The following is a 23,325-nucleotide window of genomic DNA, read 5'->3' as shown; positions in this document are numbered from 1 at the left end:
AACATCCTATCTCCAAAGTGGTTCCTTCCTGAGGTAATGGCAAGAAACTTGTGTGCTGTGCTCTGTCACTTGTACTCTGTCACTGCACTGATACCCTCCTTTCTGCTTGTGGAGAAAATAAATTCTTCAAGGTGGGCTCCCTACAAGCTTTTATAAAGGACTCTGAGGACTGTTCAGAAAGACTGAACCAGTAGAATAGATTTCTTTCCTTTGACATTGTTTTGTTGTATCGCTGGATTTCTTAAGGATAAATGAACAGAGACTGTGTTTGTTTTTTAATTATACCATCCAGCCAAAGATAAAAACATGCTCTCATTAGTTCATGGACTAGATAACTGTTGAGATGTCAAGGCTGCATAAGAAGAAATTGTTCACGTGAATTGATCTTATACTAAATACCAGCAGAATGCAGTGCAGAATGGATATCCTTGTCCATGGGGATTCAGGTTTGCAGCCTACAGTGGGCAGTGCCTGTCTGAAACACTTAGCAGGGTGCATCTGTGAGGTTGGATGTTGAGCTGTGGAGGATGTTAAGAGCATTCGTTTCTTTCAGCCTTTATTTTCTGCAGATTAACTACAACAGCATAGCACAGGGAGACTGTACTCTTAGAGTCAGATTTCTGTGAGTGACGTCAGACTCCACATCACAAACCAGGAAAAAGTGGACTGCACGGAATCATTCAACTATTGAAATTTTATTATCTTGTTTGCATCAACCAGTTACTCCTTTCAGCACCAATAAAAGACAAAATCCCCACTCTATTGTTCAAAATACCTTGCTTTTATCAGGTCTGAGATTGTGGTTTTCTTGCAGGTGAAGAAAACAATGAAAATATTTAATTTTTTCTTTTAATACATTTATAACAAAATGTCAGAAGGTGTGTGCTTACCATATAAAAACATTAGGTTCCAGAAGGATACAATACTGAAAAATCATTCAAATAAAAAAAGGTTATTCATAATATAGGATTTCTAAACTTCAGCAATAATACAAGTCTTTAAAAGCATCAAGATTATATTTAAAACAGAATGGCATGGAAAAATGAGACCTTCAGTAACAATTTGACTCTCATTGCAACAGATGATAAAACTGGGAGTCTGTCAGAGTGCTAGAACTGTATTTCTGTTTTACTCCTGTAGCATCAGGAGGTAAAAATGCTTCATTTCTGAGTTGATGATATGTGCTGGCATACATGTGCTGCTATGTGATCCCAGGGTAGACTGAAGACCAATTAGCTGGGGACAGCTAATTGGCTTATTTGGGAATACCAAAGAAAGGCCATTAAAAAAAAAAAACAAAACCAACAAAAAAACACAAAACAAGAAACCATCAACAAAATAATCTTACCAGAATTGTAAATTCCTTACTATCTTACCCATCAAATAGGACTGAGGGTCTAGCCAGACTGGCTGAGAGTGCTTCCTGGACAAAACTGTGTCATACTACTAGCACAAGACAGGTAAACTCATTACACCAGGCAGCTTTCTCTGGGGTTTCCCTACAACATGCTGCAGGTTGGAGCCAGTCCATGGCACAGTTCAGTTGCTTTAGACAGCTGTGATTAAGCATCCAGTTTGTGATGGAATAAAACTAAGCTGGCCACCACTTGAATTGGTTGTAGAGATTTAGTACACTAGGCACTACTGCTGGTCCTCAGTGGCTGCAAAGTGGGTGGATCATGTGTCTCTCAAATAGTGCACAGATTAACTGAATCTGGATGTGCACAAGAGGCTACATTCTGTAGACTGTGTTTTTGAAGTGACTGAAAGGTACTGACTTCGTAAGGACTTGACATCCTTAAAACGCCTGAGAGTTCTTAGGTTTTGGCTGTCCTTGTGTATTCTGTTCACTTGTTCTAGCAGTGCTTTTGTAAAATGCAAATGGAAAAATGAGAAATGAGAGATATTACCTAACTTCTATAAAAACAGATGGCACTTCATCTATAGTATCCCTGTTGAGTGGCAGCTATTAAACCAAGAATAGTGTTATCACCAACTTCTTCTTGAAGATAGCTGAAATTCCTGTACAAAGTGGGGCAGCATAGTTGAATAAGCCTAACTCAATCTTCTAATAAATAACATCCTACTAATAAATTGGGCCATGCTATCCTTAAGCAAGTTGGGACTGACATCTGAAGAAGCTATCTGGAGTTTGATTTCCTGGGCATGTTCTCCTTGATAGTCACCCCCCCCTTTTTTTTTTTTAATGCAAATATTCTATTACATAGTATCTGTATAAGGCTTTTAATGATTGATAACCTGCTGGTACAGGCATTGTCTGAATTATTTTCTGCCAGTCAATCTATGGAACTGGTAGCAGTGGTGTATACTCGCTTTTCTCCAGGAGGCTGCTCCCCTGGAAAGGAAAACCTGTTCATTACAGTTTAGCAGTACATACGCTCTCTGACTCCTGCAAGCATACCAAGGCATAGGAAGGCACAGGACTGATGCACAAAAGCAAGGAGCATCTGTACAGCGGTGCCACAATGCTGTACCTCCCAGCATGCTCTTGCAAGGGTGATCCTTAAGAGAGTAAATTAGTAAGAACTACCTAGACTGATTAAATGTATGCTTATTATGTTGAGAGAACATTTTACCACTATCCATTTCATGATCACTGAGAAAATAAGAACATCAAAATCTAAACCACTTTACTTTAAATTTGAAAAAAATATTTCCCAACATATCTCAGAAAGTTGACAAAAAAATGCCTGGTTTTTAGTCAGCACAAAGCCACAGAACTGAGTTTTAAAGTAATTTAGACCATCTTGGTTTACTGTAAATAATGTAACATTGTTCGGCAGTAGTTTTAGGATTATATCCCACAGAGTGTCAAATTCAGCTCCTGCAATTGATCCTTAGAGAAGTGGATATTAAATTGTAATTTACATTGATAGGAAAGCTACTAAAAATACCTTATATTTAATTTTACTACTGAGAAATAGCTGCTGTACAGCACACAAATTGCTACTGATACCATCTGTTTTTTTAAAAAAGGTTAATAAAATACAAGCAAGATAGAAAATAGGGTTAATAGGTTTCAGGTACAATTTTTTCTGAATTGGGTAAGGAGATAAGAAACCAGAAAAACACATTGCACATATGTGCACCCTCTGTATAAAGAGGAACATACAAAGTGGGAAGTTGGTGGTGCACTGGGATAGTACACTCAAGTCTCTGATGCTATAAACTTGAATTCCTAATTTTATCAAAAAGGGGAATTAGGTCTGGTTCTATTTCGGAGTCCCTATAGTTACACTTGCAGACTACCCCCATGGTTTGGCACAGTACACAGTTTAGAGGCAGTCTCTGCTGAAGGAGCGCCAGGACTGGAAAATGAGGCGTTAAAACGTGTCAAGACCAGGTGTGAACAGTGGCCTACTGTCTATTTGGGATTAGGCAGTACTGTCAGTCCAGTACTCTCGTGACTGTTAAAGCTTTGTTTCTCTACTTGCAAAATCAGGCTGACCTAAGTGAAAGTTTCACTGTTTACTGCAGCTAATTAAGCCAGTACCAGAGGCTGCATAGACTGGGATTTCTAATTTAAATTTCTTCTGATTTAGCTCAAGCTGATTCCTAGCAGGTGCAAACTAAACCAAAACAAGAGCATCTTCAGGAGTTTGTGGCCAGCATAACTAAAGCAGTTTACTTAATAGGGTAACTAACTATTAGATTAACTCTTTTCTTTTTAACACTGGGTATTTATAATGTACGAGGAAATAGTGCTAAAACCGAACATGAAGCAGGCAGAAGAAACTAAGTATCAGTGAAAATACAAGGGGTCCCCTGGTTCTCCCAGCAACACAAACCCTTCTGCATTTAAATCCCTAAGAAAACACCAAGTCTTGGCATGGACCTGATCCTCAACTTTTCATTATTTTGTTAAGGTTACAGAGGCTGGGTAGGTGAAGTCATAGGGATAAGATGACAGAGAGGAGCCCCACATTTAAACAGCTGCAGGGAAAGAACATACATACAAATTAGCTGGAAAGACCCTCGTTAAAGCCTGTGAGTGCATAACACATGGAAACCTGTGTCTCAAAGACAGAAACAAACCCTCTGTTTCTAGGCTGCAGTTACCTAAGGCTGAGAGTCACAGTTCTGGTCTCTACTCTCTAGTTAGTTTTGCTAGATTTTCCTTTTAAGTGTACTGATTGATTCCTTTGGAAAATTGTTAGGTTATCCTGCCTTATCAGTCATACACTCTTCCACATTTTTCCAAAAAAAAATGTTAATTTTAACTCTATATCTAGCATGCATTTTACAAGCTATTTCCCACTTACCCTAACTAAGGCAGAAGGTTGGCTCTGGTGTTACCAACAGTACTACAGGAATCTATTCACGCTACTGTAACATACATATCATCCCATACCATAATTCAGAACTGTCCCACATATGGAAAGAAAGAAAAAACATTACAGGGGAACTGTATTTCTTCTTAAGGAAATAACTTGCACCTAGAAAGCTAAAGGCCCAATTCTGGAGTCATTATTCAGACACAATACTTCATAATTTCAGTGGGAACACAGCTGGAGTAAGGGTAGAACTGTGTTCTTAAAGTCTTAATTGCAAATCTTAGAAGTATCCTTAAATAGACAGGAAGATACTGGTCTGCAAACTGAATACAGGTTCTGTTTATTTGCTTTAAGATCTATCTGTAAGGACAGAAGGGTTTGCCAGTCCCAGAATGCCTTGCTTTGGCTGGTAATCTGATTTTTGAACTTGCTTCCATTCTGATATTCCCCATGATATCTTACTGACTATTTTATCTCAGAGTGGCATGCAGTGCGGGCGCATGCTACTGATGCAAGCACGCTACAACTTTATAAACAGGCTAAAAAAAGAAACAAAGCTTTAGCTTATTAGTTATACAAAGAAATGATGCAAAAAACCATAGAGCAGCACTAACTCACAGACTAATTACAAACTAAATTGTGCTATATATTAGTATAAAAACATGTTTAGTAAGAATGGCACTGGTTCAGAAGGAATTAGGACTTCCATCTTGGTTCCGTTCGGTCCACAGTGAAAGCATTGTAGTACAGGCTTGCCCTGTTGCCTGAGCAACTTGTGACAGTGGCTTTTGGCCACAACCCCTCTATTTCTTCCCTTTTTATATCTGCCTTTGTTGGTATGTTCAGAATTAGCCCAAGTCAGGTCTGGTCATTTTCCCTAACATGGCACCAGAACATTCTTATTCTGATATTTTCTTAATATTGTTAATGTTTCCCTCTTCTGATCTCTCAAAGCTAGTTAGCTTTAAGGGTCATCTTCTCCTGTAGAAACCATGAGACGCATTGCTACTGGTAGGTGGTCTGTCAAGCCTGCTAACTGGGTAATAAAGCTGAACTCTTCCACTTCCTGCAGAGGAAAAACAAAAGAAAGAAAAGAATTGGAACTGATCTGGTATAGCACACACTGGACTCAGGGTTTATGCTTCTCTTTAATTTACTTCGAACTACCTTTCTGCATTAGTAGATGTGTGGGACCAGCCTAGCTTGGCTGAGCTCATGGTAAACTATTTGCCTCGCAGGGCGTGTCAGTGTGATGCAGTTGATGAGGTGAACCATTTATATGATACCAGTTAAACTAGTCTGGGTGGAATCTTTTGCACCTTTTCTTTCCATTACACTGTTGCAGACACTGATCTACAGTGCTGCAGTTGGTGATCCATGTACATACAGAGCGGCTGGCTATACCACACTACCCACGGTATGCAGCTAAAAAGAAAGCCTGTCTTCTAGACTGAGGTGTTGAACTTCCTGGGGACTTAAGGTGATGAGGAACCCTGCTTCTCATGTCTCCATATTCCAGACTTTGTTCTGGCAACATTTCATAGGACCAAGTTGATGTTCTGTAGGAAATACTGTGTGCTGCTCAGCTTCTGCAGCTGGATGGAGCCACTCTAGCGTTCTTCTGATGCAATGGAGTTTACCCCTTCCACCAGCCAGGTATTTCTTTAACCAGTACTTTAGGAATTGCTTGCAGGAAGCACACATATTTTAGTTATGCTGCCAGCATGAGCCTTATCAATGACTTAATCTGAGTCAGAATTATTCAAATATTGGCTTTGTTGCTGTTTGTGCAAAATCTAAGATGGGTTTACCATACAGATGCACCATGGGCATTTTTGTGCATCTGAAACAGGAAGCCTGAAAAAGATCCAGCTGCTAAGCTGCCATGTCCACAGAGCGCACCCAGAGCACAGGCAGATCAAGGTACTGTGCACTAAGCTACGCTGAACTGCTCTATTGCCTGCTCTTCTGCAGCAGCTACAGCAGGGTATGGTAGATAAGTGTGAACTAGTGTCTCTTTTTTATCATGGAATTTTATATAAGCTAAGGTCCTACACCAGGAAGCAGACAGTGCAGTGCAAGATCCCACTCTGATTAGCCCACATCAACATCCGCCTGTGCATCACAGGCTTGTAACTTAGGAGGGTTTGTCGTAGGCACAATAAAAGAATATCCAGATACTTGAGAAGATGGAAAAATCATTCAGACTGTTGGTAACATCAAAACACTTAGTCTGGCAAGAGTTTAAGAACTGGAACTATTTGTTGTTGAGGAGCAGCATATCTACCAGTGCTGCTACTCATCTTGAATTTGCTTAAAACCTTACATAATAGGTTTACAAACTCCATACTTGCTTGCAGAAGTAGAAAATAGCAAAGCAGCAGGTTCCCCTTGGAGTATGAATTTGAACCCAAGCAGAACAGGCTGCTGTACCATCCACACAAGTTTGTTGTGTGAGTTACAGCTCTTTTTGTCAGCTCTGAAACTCACCACTTTCCATTCTAGGTAGAGACCTTCTTCTGTATACAGCATATAGTCAATTCTCCTCCCATTCCCTTTCAGTGATGCCTTCCTCCCCTTTTGACTGGAACTGTGGTTCTTGCTGGTGGGGTAGACCAAGTATCCTTTCCTTCCTTCTTCACTTTCCAGCACCCTGTTTCATTAAAAAACAAAACAAGTGCTCTAAATGTTTGTTCATTCTGTCCCTTCATGCACTGTGCTAGATTCTCTCCAAATCCCCGTTAAGGATAATGCCTGTCCAAAAGGACTGTCAAACTTGTAGAGCACATCCTCTTCCATGTGTGTTTTCCAGTATGAGGCTGTGCTAAACAAACACTGACAGGGCTCTTAAAGCCTCAGGGCATGTTTGGCATCACTGGTGCTGCACTGCTGGACCTACCCTTGTAGCTAGGAACACGGACACCTGCAAGAAGGACCCTGTATAGTATATTGCAATATAGTATTGCAATATACTATACCCCCTGCAATAGTATATTGCAGCCCACAGCCCCTCTGTTGATTTCCAGCATTGCTGAGTCTAGCAGAGGAGGAAATTGTTTCATGGGTTACTTCAGAACAGACTTGTGTACTTCAATACAAACCTCTCCATTTTGATCAGAGCAGCTCGCTCTGGGGTTCCGACAACCGTTCTACAGACAGGATATGAATGAGGAATGGTTTCTGGAGCACACACCTGGGTAGGTGGTAGCTGGTTTTGAGCAACCCTCAGCATCAGATTACAGTGTCTTTGACCCCAAGTTCTTACCTCAGTAGTAATGGCAGCGCAATTTATTTGATTCCTGTATATGACACTCTCCAAAGTCTTCTACAGAGATGGACTTACTCAGTGGGTGTGTTAGTCCTGCCTCCATCTTGCAAGGAGATTGATCCAGCCAAAAACAACTCAAAATTAAGAATCAGTTTCTAGGTACCAGTCCTGTGTTCTGTCAAATAAGCTGCAGCTTTCCCATTAAAATTCTTATTTTGGGTGCTTAAACCTTAGCAGTGTATTTTATACAGAAGTCTACTGAAGCCATGAGCAACTTGATCTAATTTTTGAAGTTAGCCCTCCTGTGAACATGCTACCATAATGGTCCCTGTCACTGTATTTTACAGTAATTAGATGTTGCTGTGCTGTTCTGTACTGTTTTGCTGTTGTCTTGGGTTTAAAAGGAAACTTGGTTTACCTTCTTGTGTTCTATTTAAAAGATCTGCCAACAACAGAAACAATTGTGCCTGCAAAAGCAGGAGGTCCACATGGTAATTGCCTGTGTAGGGTATTGTGCAGACAATTAAGATTACATACAGTTGCAGCTGGTTTGAGGAATAACTGTGCATGCAGAGAGCGATACGTTAGGCTGTGGTTTTACTATCTGACTCAAAATGTAAACAAACTACTTTGAAAACCACCTCCTTGAAAATCATTTTCCTTTACTTACCTGCCAAAGCCTGAGCTCAAGGTTCTGTAGTTTCCCTTGTAAGAGTTGATTATGCCATTAAGCTACATCATCAACTGTCTAACAAAAAACACTGAGCCATGAACTTGGGTCCTAGCAGGTATAAAGCCTTTAATTTCACCTTGGGAAAAAATAAGATATTTTTGATCACCTGTTTTTTAAAACTTGACTTTGGATGGGTTTTATGGTGTTGGATTTAGGAGTTTTTTAATGCATGCATGTGAAAGTACGGAATGAAGGAAAAACAAGAGACAAATACCTGAATCTTGTGATGTGTTTTAATGGTTGAGAAGTAAATGGTTTCTTTGTCAAATTTTGTCTCTTTGGAAGGATCTTAAAGGTGGCAGAGGGGGCACAGCACTTCCTGCAGTTGATTAGGTCTCAGTAGTATTATAATCTGTATATCTAGGTCAGTTGAGACATACAAGAAGTATTTTATGTGTCTTCAAAAGAGAACAGTAACAAAATTCTGGTCACATAATTATTTAGCCGGAACTTTTCTTAACCCACTTTGGACTTGGTGAGGTACTGAAGGTTCTTGGAGTTTATTGTAACCAGCTTAAGAAAGCAAGCTTTCTTTTATGTATTATTTCATTTTAGCCTGTCACATAGTAACTCAAATTAGTTTGCTGTCTGCTCCCCATTTGCAAACTGATCCTACAAAGAGCTACTGCAAATGATTCACTTCCTGGAATTCTTCTTCTAGGTTCAGGAAAGCAAGCTCTTTGATGGGACTGACTTCTTTCAAAAGTTGTATTTATATTTGGCAAAGCTAATTAAGTAACAAAGTAGAAGAAACTGCTGACTAGCACTGCAGTGCTACTGGCAAAAAAAATTATTTGCATTAATTTAGAAGATGAATTTGTTTAACTTCAATTATATCCTTTCAAAAGTCTGCAAACACTGGGTATTCACTCAACCTGCATAACTGTTCACAGAAGGGAAATGTTACTTGTAAATACATGAGGAAAACAAATTGTAAACGTGCATGCATCTGCTTCTGCCTAAAACTTCATATCCAGTTGTTTGCTGTTTGTCTCTGCAGGATGCAGACACCAGTACTGGACATCTGGCTGTGCCCTGCCAACAGTAACATAATAACAACTTAAGTGAACTTAACTAATTACATGTGAGCTGCCCAACTAAACCTGAATTTTGTCAGAGTAATTGGCTTAATGCATTGACACAAAGAAAGGGAGGATAGAAAGTAATTGGAACTTCATTTTTTTCTTGAAAGACTTTCAGCCGCAAGTAACTCCAGAGTTTAAGTATGAATATTCTGTCAGGCAGCTCTCTGGCCACTAGCTGGTTGGTAGTGCTGCCTGTAGCTGCAGTGAACACAGGAAAAGTGTGAAGAGCAGTGTATGTAAGGGAGCTATAAAGCAAAACTCAATCCCTCATTAAAAAGCTTCAGGGGCCATCCGTCATTCAGACATGAAGCACCTGAGTTAAGGAGGACTTCTGTTACTGGTGCTGCAGCCTGTCACCCAGAACTTTGAGCCCTGTCTAGCAGTGAAGCCTGGAAAAACTAGCATTTAAATCTTATTTTTTAGCTGTGCTCTCTTGTGCCAGACTCCAGTCAGGGTTTGGAGTGCCCTACTCCAGTGCTCTGCTCAAAAGTGACAATGATCTGTGTGAGATGAGATTATTTGTGTGCCTTTTGTGAAGCCTTGCTGAGCAGAATCTTGTGTAGCTTCCAGCACTGGGGCAGGGCCCAGACTGTGACAGCTAGCTTATTAATTGTAATAATTACAGCCACATACAATTATTGTTCCACAATTGTGACTGGCTCATTTTTTGTAACAAGTATGTCCTTCTAGTCCAATATTGTATGCATGCTGTACTTAACATGAAAGAGATACCTAGGAAATAGTTTTTCTGCTGCTTTTATGGCCTGATTAGTTTAGTGATGTGAAGTACTTAATTTTATTTATAAACTAGAGAAGAATGCTGATGAAGAACTAATTCTGTAGATAGGTTACGCTGCCAGTTTAAATGCCTATTTTAACAGTCTGTAAAGCTTGATCAAGGTTTATTTTGAAAAATTTGAGATCAGTTTTAGGCTGTACCCTGTTTTGCCATGTAGATCAATGATGCTTGGTAGATACAGAAAGCTCCAGAGCTTCTGTGCTATTTAGCATTTAAGCATCTTTAAAGCTCAAATTTCATGAATGGCTTCAAATTTTATTGAATTTATCAGCATTTCTTATGTTTACCAGTCTCTTGCAGAGGTGAGAGGACAGGCTCCTGTTTAAGTACATCTACATAAGGTACACATGCAGATCCATGCTCTCTGCACATCTGCATAAAAAGCTAGTGGAAAGTGGGGTCTAAGAGAATTATAATGTTGCACAGAAAACAAAGCCACACTGAGCAGCAAAAGGTATAATGGATATTCTGTTGCCAGCACTCAGAAATATTTTCCAGTTACATCTTTCTGAAGTGCTGTACCCACACATAGCTAGTGGCAGTAATACTCTTAAATCTTTGTTGATCATTTGATGACTTTTATTTATCAGTCATTTATTTGTCATTGGAACTTAATTGCCAAACACAAGGAACTCTACAGGAAATAAAACAAAATGCCCTGGAAGTAATTGGTGACAGATTGCCTCAAAAGGCTGCCTGATAACACAGGGGTCTTAGGCTTGTTTTTTTTATATTTTTTTTGTTTGGTTTTTGTTGTGTGGTTTTGTTTTTTGTTTGGTTTTTGTTTTTTTTAATTTATTTTTTAATTTTTTTTTAATGTTCCAAGCCTCCTCCTGGAACCATAAAATAGAATGTTACACCACATACAGATTTGCATTTGCAATTGATTGTGGGGCCAAATTACTTTACTTTTGCTTTCCAGAAATCCCTTTCATATGTACCAAATTCATGTCTTCAACACGTGAATAGAAATGCCTGGAAATTTTGCAGGCTCCTTAATGCACAAAGCATTACAGTGACTTACTGTAACAAATGTTTATTTATTTGAAGATCAACTAAGCCCAGACCTTATGTCTGGAATTCAGTTTCTTTGTTCAAAACTGATAAAGATAACTTCAAAGGGTAGCTTCACCGAAATACATTCAACTGATGTCCATCTGTACCATGCCGTGTTCTGTACTTCGTGAGTAAAAATGTCAACAGAAACTGTGCTTATATAATGTTCCGTTTCCATTGTGTGTGTTAACTGAAGCATCTGCACAGATGTGTTAATTCAAATAACTTTACATCTTTAGGATATTTGGGTAATGAACAGCTACAGCATCTTTTATAGTTAGTTAGTCAAATAACATAGTCCATTAAACTAGCCCTCAAGGTAGAAAAGGTGCAGAAAGGATCATCACATTAGTGAAATCAAGTGCTGCTCTGAAATGTAAAAAGCCTATTAATTTCTCTCCACTAGCATATTATTTGACAAACAGCACAGTATTCAAGAAACCTAACATTTTTTGCATTTTTCATAAGTCTGCTAACTCAAACCAAAGATAACCTCTTTCTCAATATCAGATATTCCTTAGAAGTAGTAATGCTGCACTAGTATCACTGAGATATTAAGCTGTGGCTGATGTGCTATTTAATTTGACATTCCTTTAGTTGCTGTACTTTACAGGGCTGTGACCACAGAGCTGGCTGCCTGCAAAAGCACTTCCAGACAAGCTGTTTGTGTACCCTTTTTGGCAGTGCTCGGTTTCCTGTCCTATAGGGCTGTCCAGGCAAGACTAACTCTAGAGAAATAAACCACCACTGACTAGTCGCTCTCATCTTCTCACCCACTGAAGCCAATTCTGTTAAGACTTAGAGAAGCAGCTCCTTTTCCTTCCCTTTTCATCTTCTTCCTCAAGTATCCCTGAGTAAAAGACTGATTGGTTTGTTGGGTTTTGGTGGTGTTTTCTTGGTTTGGATTTTTTACAGTCCATAAAACACCCCTCAGTTTTTTAAATGTTAAATAGCAAGCAATAAACTGGCTTTTGAAGGAATTGTCTAAAGCATGTGGGAGAATTAGGAATTGCATACTTCTGTAGGTTATCTGGAGTGCACACTTCATCATCATACAATCCTTCAGGATCCAGCAAGGTACCTGTGAAGAGAAAGGGAGATGTGACTGTCCCAGCACTCCTCCTATGACCTGCCTTGGAAAGCTTTTGAGGGCAGAGGTGTGTGAAGACAGCATCTGTAGGGGGAAAAGGGACTGCACTGAAAGCACACTGTGTTCACTGCAGCTCTGTCCAGACTTCCGTAATGCCTGCCACCTTCCAAAACATTGCCTGTGCCCTTCCAGCAACGGGACAGTTTTTCAGCCCCAGTGTCTGATTTTTTTGGTTTTTTTTTTGTTTGTTTGTTTGTTTTTTTTTGTTTTTTTTTTTTTCCTGCTACAACAGTGTAAAACCATGTTATTAAACAATTCCACATTCTTACCTTTAGTCTCTTCACAGTTACAACTGCTACTCTAGAAAAAGACTAACTGCGGAACTAAAGTTTTTCTGAGTTTAAGTGAGTTGCACTAGGTACAAATAGCTTACAGTTCCATAAAACCTTTTATAAGATGAATCCTACCAGTTCATGGTGTTGTTGAGCTGCGTTGTTCCATCCTCGCTTACAGTATTTATAGAACACCAAATGGAACATTGTGATCAAAAGCTGCAGGCTTTCACTGCATGCAGAAAGCACAGAAACAATAATTTGGCTCCTCCCCAAGTAATCCAGAGGTTATTTTTTAAGTAGAATAGGTGTGGGAAGTCATTCAAGGAGTTTGATGCTTAAGTTCCAGAATGTGGACTGAAGTTTGAGATCTCTGGTTCTTAATTATAGCTCAGCAAGACTGAACCGTTCAGGCTTATATACATGTTACAGAAAAAACCCTTATAAATATTTCATCTCCACCAAATTCTTACTTCCAATTAGCTGAAATCTCTGCTGCTTACCAGTGTTGTATGAGTGATTCAAAGAAATGTTCATACACGCATGGTTGGAGAAGGTCTTACCGATTGCCCATGGTTTATCCTCCCCAGGACCAATTCGGCATGGATCTTTGTAGTGTGTAAACAGAGAATGCTGTTGCTCCAGCTTGTCTTCTGCAAGGAAAGCATAAGCCCAAGAAAAGGTGTATCAGCTATGTGTGGTGAATCTTCGACAACCACATGTCCTGCCACAACAGAGAAGGCAAGTCCTCCTTCTTCTTTGATGCATATATATACTGTTGATTTGAACAAGTTCAATAGCAGCTGTACTGCACAGCACTATCTTGTCTTGATCAGAAATCCAAGCAAAGGCTTGCTAGTAACAGTGCTTTTTTACAGAGTCTTTCATAGAAAGACATTTTCAGTAGTGTCTAGCAGTAAACTGAAGTGAGTTTTGCAGCATATTTCTTCTCCCTGCCATTGACACTGCATGGTTTACTCTGGGACAAAACTTTAGTGGAGGATTGGACTGACTCCACAGTGGCAATGTGAATGGCTGTTGTGGGTTAAGCAAACTTTTTGTGGGTTAAACTTATGTTTGAACTTACTCAGACGTGTGTATCTGAGTAAGTTCAAAGATAAAAGCTTGTGCTTTACTTGCTTCGGAAGACTTCACTGAATGTTTTCCAAGCTATAACAGGTAAGAGAAAGGGCAAATGATAATTCGCTTGGGATATTATCTACAGCATTAAAGTCATTCTGAACATAATCAGCATGACCTATCAACTTTAAATGAATTTCTTCCTAATTGCTGCTGTGTTCCTTGCATTTAGCACATCAAGCTCCTAGGATTATTTAGTAAGATAAGCTACAAAAATGTGTCTAGCAGAATTTCAGACACTGAACAAATAAGCAAGTTCTAGTTCTGCATGTGCTATTTGACACAGCAGTCATTGTACCTGGGAAACAAGCACAAGCAGAACGTGATCACACCAGCTGCTACAATTCCATTTATATTAAATGGCAAAAGAATTGGCAGCAGCTTCTGCTAACTTTCTTTCTTGCAGCATTTACACCTTTTACGAGGTTAAAACTTCTTAGCAACACTTGAAGGCTCTCTCTTGGGACAGAATATTAACCTGTGTTTAGAGCTGCTTCTGTAAAACACTTGTCACTGTCTATTGCTAAAACAGCAGCAAATGTAAGTACATATGAAAATGGACTCCTCTGAAGTGGGAAACAGAACTTTGAACCATGAGCTGTGTATCTTGGCCAGAATGCAGATCACACACTGCAGGAAACACATTAGATCTCCATGTGTGAAATGCTGTTCTTCCAAGGGAAGAAGCTCTTGACCTCTCCCAGTTATGAAGGAAGCAGAGCACAAACATGGAGTGCAGTAATACTGTGTCCATAGCTGTAGCCATATTTGCCATTTTCTTACTAGTACTCATTAATAGAGTTTTCATCTACCTCATCCATACCAGCTGATCTATCTCACTGCATCTTTCTAGGTCGCCCCCACCTCCCCTAACTAAGCTCTTGATATTGAGAACATCCTCATAATCTCAGGGAGATTGAAAAATTAACTTGGCAGAGTACCCTGGAGATGTGGCAGTGGATAACTGACCTCTCAAGATTTGCCAGGGATGCAATGCAGAGAATTGCCTATTCTGCCTGAACAACCAATTGGTTTGTTTAATGTTTATGGAAAAGTATATGATGAAACCTTTGTTCAGTTTATTTTTCCAGGTTTTCCCTTGTTATATGTCTACAAAATCTCCCCCAGAACCAAGGTAGATTAAACTCCTGTCATGACTACCTTGCAGCTGTGACTCTGACAGTAACAAGTCACAGATGATGAGACAACCCATCTGACTGGAAAGCTTCTTATCTTACACTAAAAGGTTTTAAAACATTAATAGACTTCTACATATGTCAGTCAAAAGCAACTTGACCTTTCAAATAACGTTCCCACTAAGTGCATAAGTGTTGTCATAATGTTCTGTAAAGCTGGAAGGGAAAACTGAGTTGCAGAACATTTGTCATAAGCATAAGGTCACTCATAGGCCTGGAGATCTTTGAAAACTGTTCTGTCAATACAGCTATGAATAGAAGCTTGATATTCACTGAAACATTAATTACTTGCATGTGAGTCTGTGGATTGGGAAAGAATACAGAAAATTATACACAGAACCACAGAAAGCTGATAAATGCTTAAAAAAATTAATATGTTGAGTTCCCTGTAATGCTAAGAAATGTCCCTAGACAATGAGTAATGAAAAAATGGAAGAGAAAGGAAAGAAAGCAATCTAGAAATAAAAACCAAAGTAACCAGCTTAATTTCTGTTTCCAGGCTGAGTGGACTTTAAAGGGGAAGGGGGCAAATAAGCAGCAGAGATAGCAAAAATAAAATGGATTTTTATAATCTACTTTTCAGTCCTCTTTAGTAGTATTTGCAATGTTTGCAACTATTATCTGCAGAAGCAAATAGTTGCAGGTCACAACAGCATTAAGTATACCCTGTGCTTCTTGTGCAAAATGTGGGTTAGTGCCAGACCTCGAGTGGAGAACACTGACGACATGTTCTGCCTCTTGGCTTTGCTCCTGTCTTTCTTCTCATGCTGCACAGCCCCATTCACTTTCCCTTTGCCACCTGGCTGGGCAGTCTCCCCTTTGCTATTCAGCAGGTGTTTTATTTCCTTGGCGGACATCTTTGCTTCCAGGCCAGTCCATACACCCATCAGCACTGCCCGTGAAACAGCCACATCACAGATTTGGCAGCAGATCTGGCTGTTCGTATCCACCAGCTTCTGTCTCTCTTCACCGGCGCTGCTCCAGTTGCCACCTCTTCCCCCCTTCCCTAAAAAAAGCTCACTATCACAGCTACCATTCTATTTTTTCCTAATATGTTAGTTTAACTATAGTATTTTCTAGCCATTACCACTTACTGTTCACCTCCACAGTGCATAACAGGTTCTTCTAGCAGTTGGAACACTTGCCAGCACTTCCTCAGACCATTCTGAGTTTACTTTGGATCATACAGTTGTGACCCATTTATTTTTTGGTACATACGAGCTGAACACCAGAAGGGCTGTGCTTTGGGTTGATGATCTCTTCTACCCTATTAAATGTTTCTCCAGCTTTGCTAAAATCTTCTCTTACAAGTGTCCAACAGCTCCAAGGCATTGTATAAGGTCAGCAAGGAGCTCTGGTGGCTGCCTGAGCTGCACTGAGCAGGAAGGCAGAGAGGATACACAAACACAATGTCCTGCACTCTATGTTAGCAGTTTAACCCTTAGCAAAGTCTAATATTTATGTTTGAAAAAAGGCTACCATCTCTGTGAACTCACCACCCATTAATTTTGTGGAGTTCTTTTTCTAGTACCTTCAGTATCCAAATATAGAAGAAAAAAATTATTAGAAAACCCCAGAAGTACACAGCATCAATTAATTTTTTCCAAGACTGATTCAGCAGTGTTTACTTCTCTGCAGCATTAACCTCCTGTCTATTTGCACCAATTACTTTTAACTCCATGAATTTACTTCTTTTTTTCTCCACAAAAATCCTGTAATATCCATGTCTTTCATTAGTAACAAAAATTCCAGTACAATAGATGTCTTCTTAATTCAAGTAAAACTAAACCACTGGATCTGTCCTCATTATTGTTACTGGAAGTCACAAATTATTGCCCATTGTGCCTTAGAAAGCATCATGCTTACTAATCCAGCAGAGCTGGTATGTGTCAGCTACCCTCCTTGGCTTGTTTCAAGGCTAGTACCTATTTTAGAAGTATCTGTAACAATTGTTCCCTTGCAAAAGCCAGTCACGGGTTCAGATACTGCTATAGCCTACAGGAATCAAGAACTCTCCTGTTTCTTTCTGGAATAGGTAGATACCAAGAAAATAAAACTTGGTCTTACCAGAGGAGCAGTTATCAAAGTTAAGATCTCCACAAATGACATCAAAAGCCACCAGCTCCTCTGGATTGGCTGTACTGGAGGAGGAGGTAGATTTTCGGAATTCAGACAGCCAATCTTGAAGCATATCCAGTTGCTCACATCGAACAGTAGTATCTCCTGTAGCAAACAAATAAACATCCAGATAACCAAAACATGAGACAAGACCTCCTTTTAGCAGGTTTCTCAGCCCAAGGTTAGTTGATAAGCTATTGCTAGACATCCTGAGAAAAAAGGTGCAAGATAAAAAATGGTGTGGCTAATAGTATGTTCAGCATGTGGTATGTAGCCCATTATGGAGTTCATTAGGAACCACACTTTTTGATGATTTAAATACCTCCTCTTGAAGTCAATCATACCAGGCATGGCTGAAGAAGTAAGAAGACAAGGCATCTACATCTATGCTGCAGACAACTAGACAAAATGATGATGCTTCTAGCCAGAGGAAGAGGATGATCTGCACAGCAGTTACAATCAGGAATTCACAGTTACAGTCCTACTTCAGACCAAACTGGATGGCATGTTCTGGGGTAAATCACTTGATCTTTCTTTGCTTTCTGATTTTTAAAATGAAAAATTTAACTTCAAGTATTACTAGGAAATACACATGTATGGTGAATTCAAGTTAATCACATTAAGTAATAGTCTATATGACGAAGAAGAGATCTATTTGCAGGGGGGTTGGAACTAGATGATCTTAAGGTCCTTTCCAACCTAAACCATTCTGTGATTCTGTGATTTGTGTTCAAGTAAGAATGCTTTAACTTGAAGTATTTTTTCCTATTTTTAAAGGTATATGTAGATACAGGTTTAGGTAGGCAGGACTTAAGCAATGAAGAACCAGATCCTTTCACCAGTTGCTGGGAAGTTACACAAGGCTCCACGTGTGGAGGATGTGCCTCTGTTTTATGACAGTGGTAGGAAAGGGTTCAGATTGACTGGTTGTTAAATATTTTTACTTGCAAAACTATCTTTAATTGTAGCAACTAACAATACTTAATTCTAAGCACATGAGGTGGCATGAAGTCACTGGCTCTTTTAAAATGAGTACAACAAAAGTCTGATGTATGATGATGTGAGCAGGACACATTGTAGAAATAGTTCTTTACCATGTTGTCTTCCTTTTCCTTCTCGCTGTAAATATAGTTAGCAGTTGTAATTTTCCTTGTTTCAAACTTGAAATGCTATGTCAAGTCAGAACAACATTACTTTTCTTCAGAATAAAAGATGTGTTTTCAAACACCACAATCAGAAGGAAAAGTAGCAAAGCCAAAATGACCTGACTACAATTTTATTTTAACCTAATTTACTACTTTGTGCTAGCTATTAAAAAGCTGTAAAACTTAATTAGAAACATCCATTATGTACATCCAAAGCTGCTTTCAGTGACCACTCTGGAGACAGTGACTATTCAAGTCTGCATCCTCACAGCTTGTTAATCACTTGTCTCAACTGCAGCTGTCACCAGCACTTTATAAAGAGACTTTTCAAACATGAACTCAGCACACTGTAATTGCATTAGCACCCGGACAAACTTTAAGCATTAAGACTTCGCTTTCCTACCACTACAAATGTGTGAAGGGTTGGATTGTCAAGAACATCAGGGGAAGGGGAGCTGGGAGTGGTGTTAAAACAACAGTAAATACAAATCAGTATTGTTCAACTGATTTGAATCAGTAATGTTCAACCAGGCATGACTTGATACAATCCTAAACAGTTAAAAGAAATATGGAAAAAGGACATGACCAGGGAAAGTGAGTGCTTTAAATAGGTCCTGACAGTGACTCATCTTTTGAGACTGGTAATTCCAACAGTAAATTATCTTTTTTTTTTTTTTTTTCCACTTTTATTATTCCCAACAAATCTTTACAGGTTGAGCTGTAATATAAAGGGAGGTACAAGTGGATCTGTTCCTTAACACAGTTTCTGGTTACCTGTACCTCACGTTCACACATACCCTAACCACACAGCTTGACACAAATCCAGACCAGTGTATTCTTGGGAAACCCCCTTCCTACCCAGCACAAGAAAGGCTTACCGTGAAGATGTAGGTAGACAAAAGCGCAAAAAATAGGTCACGTGGAATAAATACAGCCTGGAGCAGGTGACATGAACCACAAAAGTTGTGCATGACTGACATACATGCTGCTATCCAAAGATACAGACAGAATTACAGATTCATGCACTAGCTAAGGCAGGGCCAACTACAGCAGGACTGTGGCCAGTCAGGCTTTGAGGACCTCTGTGGTTGAAAACTCCATTACCTCTGGTCACCTTTTCTAGTGCTTTGTCAACTTTACAATAAAAAGCGTTATCCTTTTTTAAAATTACATTTCTGGCAATTCAGTTTCTGCTCACTGCTTCTCATCCTGTCTCTGCGCCCCACTGAGGAGAGTCTGCCTCCATCTTCCATTCACCTTCCTGTCAGGTACTGACACACTTCTGTAAGATCCTTCTCCTCCTGAACCTGAACAGTTCCAGTTTGCTCATTTCTGGTGAAGCTTACTTAACTTCATGGACTGTCCTCCTTTGCAGCATCTGAATCTTTCTATCCTGTCTCATCTCCTTAGGCCAGTACTTCTTTCTGGTCCACCTTTGTTTTCTCATCACGCAATTTTTAAGCATGGTGCTTGTTAACAAGAATGCAGTAACATCTTCCTCCCTACAAAGTCCCCATTATATAAACTGATCAATCATCTAAACCAAGCTTTTACATCCCTGAACTGCCCAAGTTTCTTTGCATTTTCTGTGTTACCCATCTAGCATGGCTTCACTAGGATGAGAGATAAAATAATACACCCATTGCCACATGGGCATAAACCTCAGGCAGCAACCTGTCACAGATCAGCACAGTGAAGAATGTAGCAAATCCACTCAACTGAAACACACAAAGGTGGAGTTCTCCAAAACAGAAAACTCTTGAGAAAAACAAAAGGCAAAACCATTTCGGAGAATATTGCAAAAGGTGTTTGGTAATGTGCATTGCTGTTATTAAAAAGCCATTGCCTACATGGTGACATACATCTTGCATGGTAAAAATCCTGCGCCTTTGCAGCAGCACTGCACACCAGAGAGTCTCAGGGTTGTACAGGAAAATAGTAGCCTTGGAACTCTAGAGGCAGATGATTTCCATTTCTCTTTAGAACTGTAGAATTTGTGATAGACTGGCAGCTCTGACTATCCCCACTAGAGGTCATAGAAGTAATTGCACTCCAGTACACTACATGGAGCAGGTACAATGAAGTGAGTTACATTTCCATGGCACAAGATGGGATCCTTTACTGCGATTCAAACATAACTGTTTTCTGAGATAATATTAAGCTGTCACTATCCGGATTACTGAGTGGCATAGCACATACTGCATGTATCTGTAGGCAGAAGGTACTAGTGAGACTCAGAACAGTGCCCATAATCAAGATCTTTGGAAATGAAGGTAACATATCTAATTGGACATCTGAATAGAGAAGCCAAACCTGAAGCCAGACCTTCCAGAGAGACAGACATTTCAGAAATTGTTGCTGACATGAAATAGCATCAGTAGGTATTAACAGAAGAGACTTTGGTAGTAACTCCCAACACTAACATTCAACTTCTTCCTCCAGCCTTCAGCTCTAATTAAGTGTTCAGATAGAATCACTGATCTGACTGACTGCCACCAGTGATTAACCAGAGACTACTGATTTGGACTAATTGCTTTACACTCTTGTCCTCAGTAACTGGCCTGGAAAAATGCAAATAATTGTGTTATGACTGGCTCCTACAGTCAGCACTTCCAAACTCTTTGCAAGTTCCCTCCAGCTTCAGATATTGTGGCAAGATGAAAGCATAGTGTGGGAAACCTCAGCCAGCATAAATAAAGACTTCACTTTTGTTCATTATAGCATAATCGTACTTGCCCTTTCCATTCACTTTGGAAATGCTTAAGTGAAAACCTGGCTTTAGTCAGAACTGAAGGTAGGTACTGTATTACACTGAAGATGACTGTTTTTGTCCTACTCTTGAAAGATGTTAGCAGGAGCACTGCGGCGGCTGAACAAAGCAGCTGACAAGCCTAGGCAGAGGAAATCAAAACACCCAGTGAAGGTTTTTAAAACCAGAGTTCTCAGCACTGATAAGTGCTATGGGATATGCTATCAGGGAGCTGGGGAAGAGGAGCAAAAAGAGCTTGTAAAGTGTAGGCTGTAAAGCCTAGTCAAAAGAAAAATTGTTTCCAAGCCAAACCCAAAGGCTTCAATTTAGCCATGAGACAGGCTGTGGCACACCTGGCTGTGTGACAGGTTAAGCAGACCCCTACCCTTGCAACAGTCTTAATCCAGGACAGCCTGGGAAAACAAAAACAAACTACCTAAAAAGACAAAGCAGCAACCACCCCCCAACCCCACTCCCCTTACTCTGCTGGGTTAGTTTTGAGCTAGGTCAGGTCTCCTGCAAGTGCAACACAACCTACAACAGCCATGGTTAGCCCAGCTGAGAGAAGGAGGTAAGGGCAGGCTTCCAGGGGTTAGGTATACCATCTTTGCTATTTTAGAAACATATCTGGAATCACTGCTTAGCACCAAGGCTGCTCCTGGTGGCACAGTCAGAATTTCAGACGCTGAGGGGTCTTTCTCAGTCCTGATCTGAGTTCTGCTTAAGCTGTGTGTAAGCTTGTGGAACCCAAAACTGGTGCTAGAGAAGCAGAGTTGCCAGTACCTGTGGTGCTAACTAGATTCACACTAACCACAAAACAGGGACATGAATGAGGTTACAAGATAGTATCCAGCACACTACATCATCTGAGGTGGGCTGGAATAGCTGGAGGCTTGCTCTCTTTCGATGGCTTGGTGAGGCGTCTGAAAGGCATGACTTATAAGGGAGGCGGGTGGATTCTGGGCAGCAAAACCTGTCCAAAACATTAGTCACTGACTAACTGAAAGACACAAAAGAGCCATGTAAACTTAACAGCCCCTTGGAAAATAATTACATTTAAGCCTCATTAAAGGATCTCTTCATTTGTCACTGAAATGCAGCTATTTCCACAGTGGAAATGAAGAGCTGCTTCATCGCAGCATTCAGTAATGGGTAGAGAATTGAGAGGACAAGCTACATCTCATTCTGAAGTTTTATTGAAAAAGGTGAATGTTAGGCCTGAAAACACAGTAATTGTTCAGAACAGAGTTGAGCTGCACATCTCTTGAGAAAAGCAGTAGTAGTTCATCCTTGACCATAAGAATTTTATCCCTTCAGCTTATACTCACACATATATCAGAACTGTCAAGTGTAAGTTTATGTATCCTAAAGGGAAGCCAAACTGCACTCACCATGTGTGACTGGATGATTTAAACGGCTGACCTTTTAAACAGTGCTTGTTTTTACAGATATCACATCTCTACATCGCTGAACTGGTTTTTAGATAATTTTTTAAATTCGTGAAATGTTATGAATCAGATTATACAAATCAGAAGGCACAGCTCTGCCAAACACATGAACTTTAGTTTTCCATTTCATTAGATAAACTAGTATGATATATTAAAGGACAGTCATACTCTTAGCTCACTGAGTGCTCTGTTTGAACGTAGTTTGAACCTGGAAAGCCTAAAAATATGAAGCAATAATGTAAGAAGGAAAATGGAAGTTTGCATTTTACCCTTGAAAAAGCTTTAGGCTGACCTTGAAAATAGAACACTACTTCCCCATTTCCCCCCATCTTCCTTTTCAGTATTATAGGGACTTCGCAATGCAGTTATCAGAGGCTAACTGAGAATACATGACTAGGTAATAAAAAGGAACAGGACTGAAAATGGAAGTTTATGATCTAAACGAGACAGCAACAAATCTCTGCTCCACAACAGCAATCCCATGGTACATTACCATAATTCCAGAGTTTAAAATAGAAAACCAGAGAAGGATGTTACATTGTTAAAATGTAGCTAAAAAATTAATGGCTCTTCTTTACCACTACCCAGTCTCTCTAATGTACTTCAGGGACTGCTGAGTTTGTTCCCAAGTCTGTCTGTCTGCAGCTGAAGCTGCAGAGAAATGAATGAAGTGATGAAGTGGAAAGGAGCCGGCTGCTTGACCAGGTTAACCTCAACATGCTCTGGCACATCGGCTCAACCTTCTGCCACGTGTAACAGATTGCTAACTGGCCTCAGCCCATAGCATACTTGCTGTCTAGGTAGTCCAAGAGGGCTGTGTTGTGCTCTCCAGCATTCAGGAGCACAAGAATAGCAGTTGAATCAAGGAAAA

The 23,325-nt window shown here is 39.9% G+C and overlaps 1 protein-coding gene across 3 annotated transcripts in view; it reads right to left on the bottom strand.

Annotated features, from left to right (window-relative positions):
* Positions 1-3,370: 3,370 nt before the first annotated feature.
* The window catches only part of SMPD3 (sphingomyelin phosphodiesterase 3), a 106,448-nt gene continuing 86,493 nt past the window's right edge, over positions 3,371-23,325 (bottom strand). For all 3 annotated transcript variants that reach the window (XM_062609156.1, XM_062609155.1, XM_062609157.1), the window contains exons 4-8: positions 17,062-17,217; positions 13,222-13,311; positions 12,254-12,317; positions 6,786-6,948; positions 3,371-5,361 (exon numbers count right to left, since the gene is read on the bottom strand). In XM_062609156.1, the coding sequence (XP_062465140.1) occupies positions 5,260-5,361; positions 6,786-6,948; positions 12,254-12,317; positions 13,222-13,311; positions 17,062-17,217 (575 nt within the window). In that variant the 3' untranslated portion in view covers positions 3,371-5,259. The remainder of the gene's footprint in view (positions 5,362-6,785; positions 6,949-12,253; positions 12,318-13,221; positions 13,312-17,061; positions 17,218-23,325) is intronic.

Source organism: Pezoporus occidentalis, unplaced genomic scaffold, assembly GCF_034315485.1.
Source record: "Pezoporus occidentalis ecotype Australia unplaced genomic scaffold, CSIRO_AGI_Poc_V1 ctg135, whole genome shotgun sequence".
In the NCBI taxonomy this organism is placed as follows: domain Eukaryota; kingdom Metazoa; phylum Chordata; class Aves; order Psittaciformes; family Psittacidae; genus Pezoporus; species Pezoporus occidentalis.
Note: the sequence above shows the minus strand (reverse complement) of the source record. Positions and strands in the feature narration are given on the sequence as shown.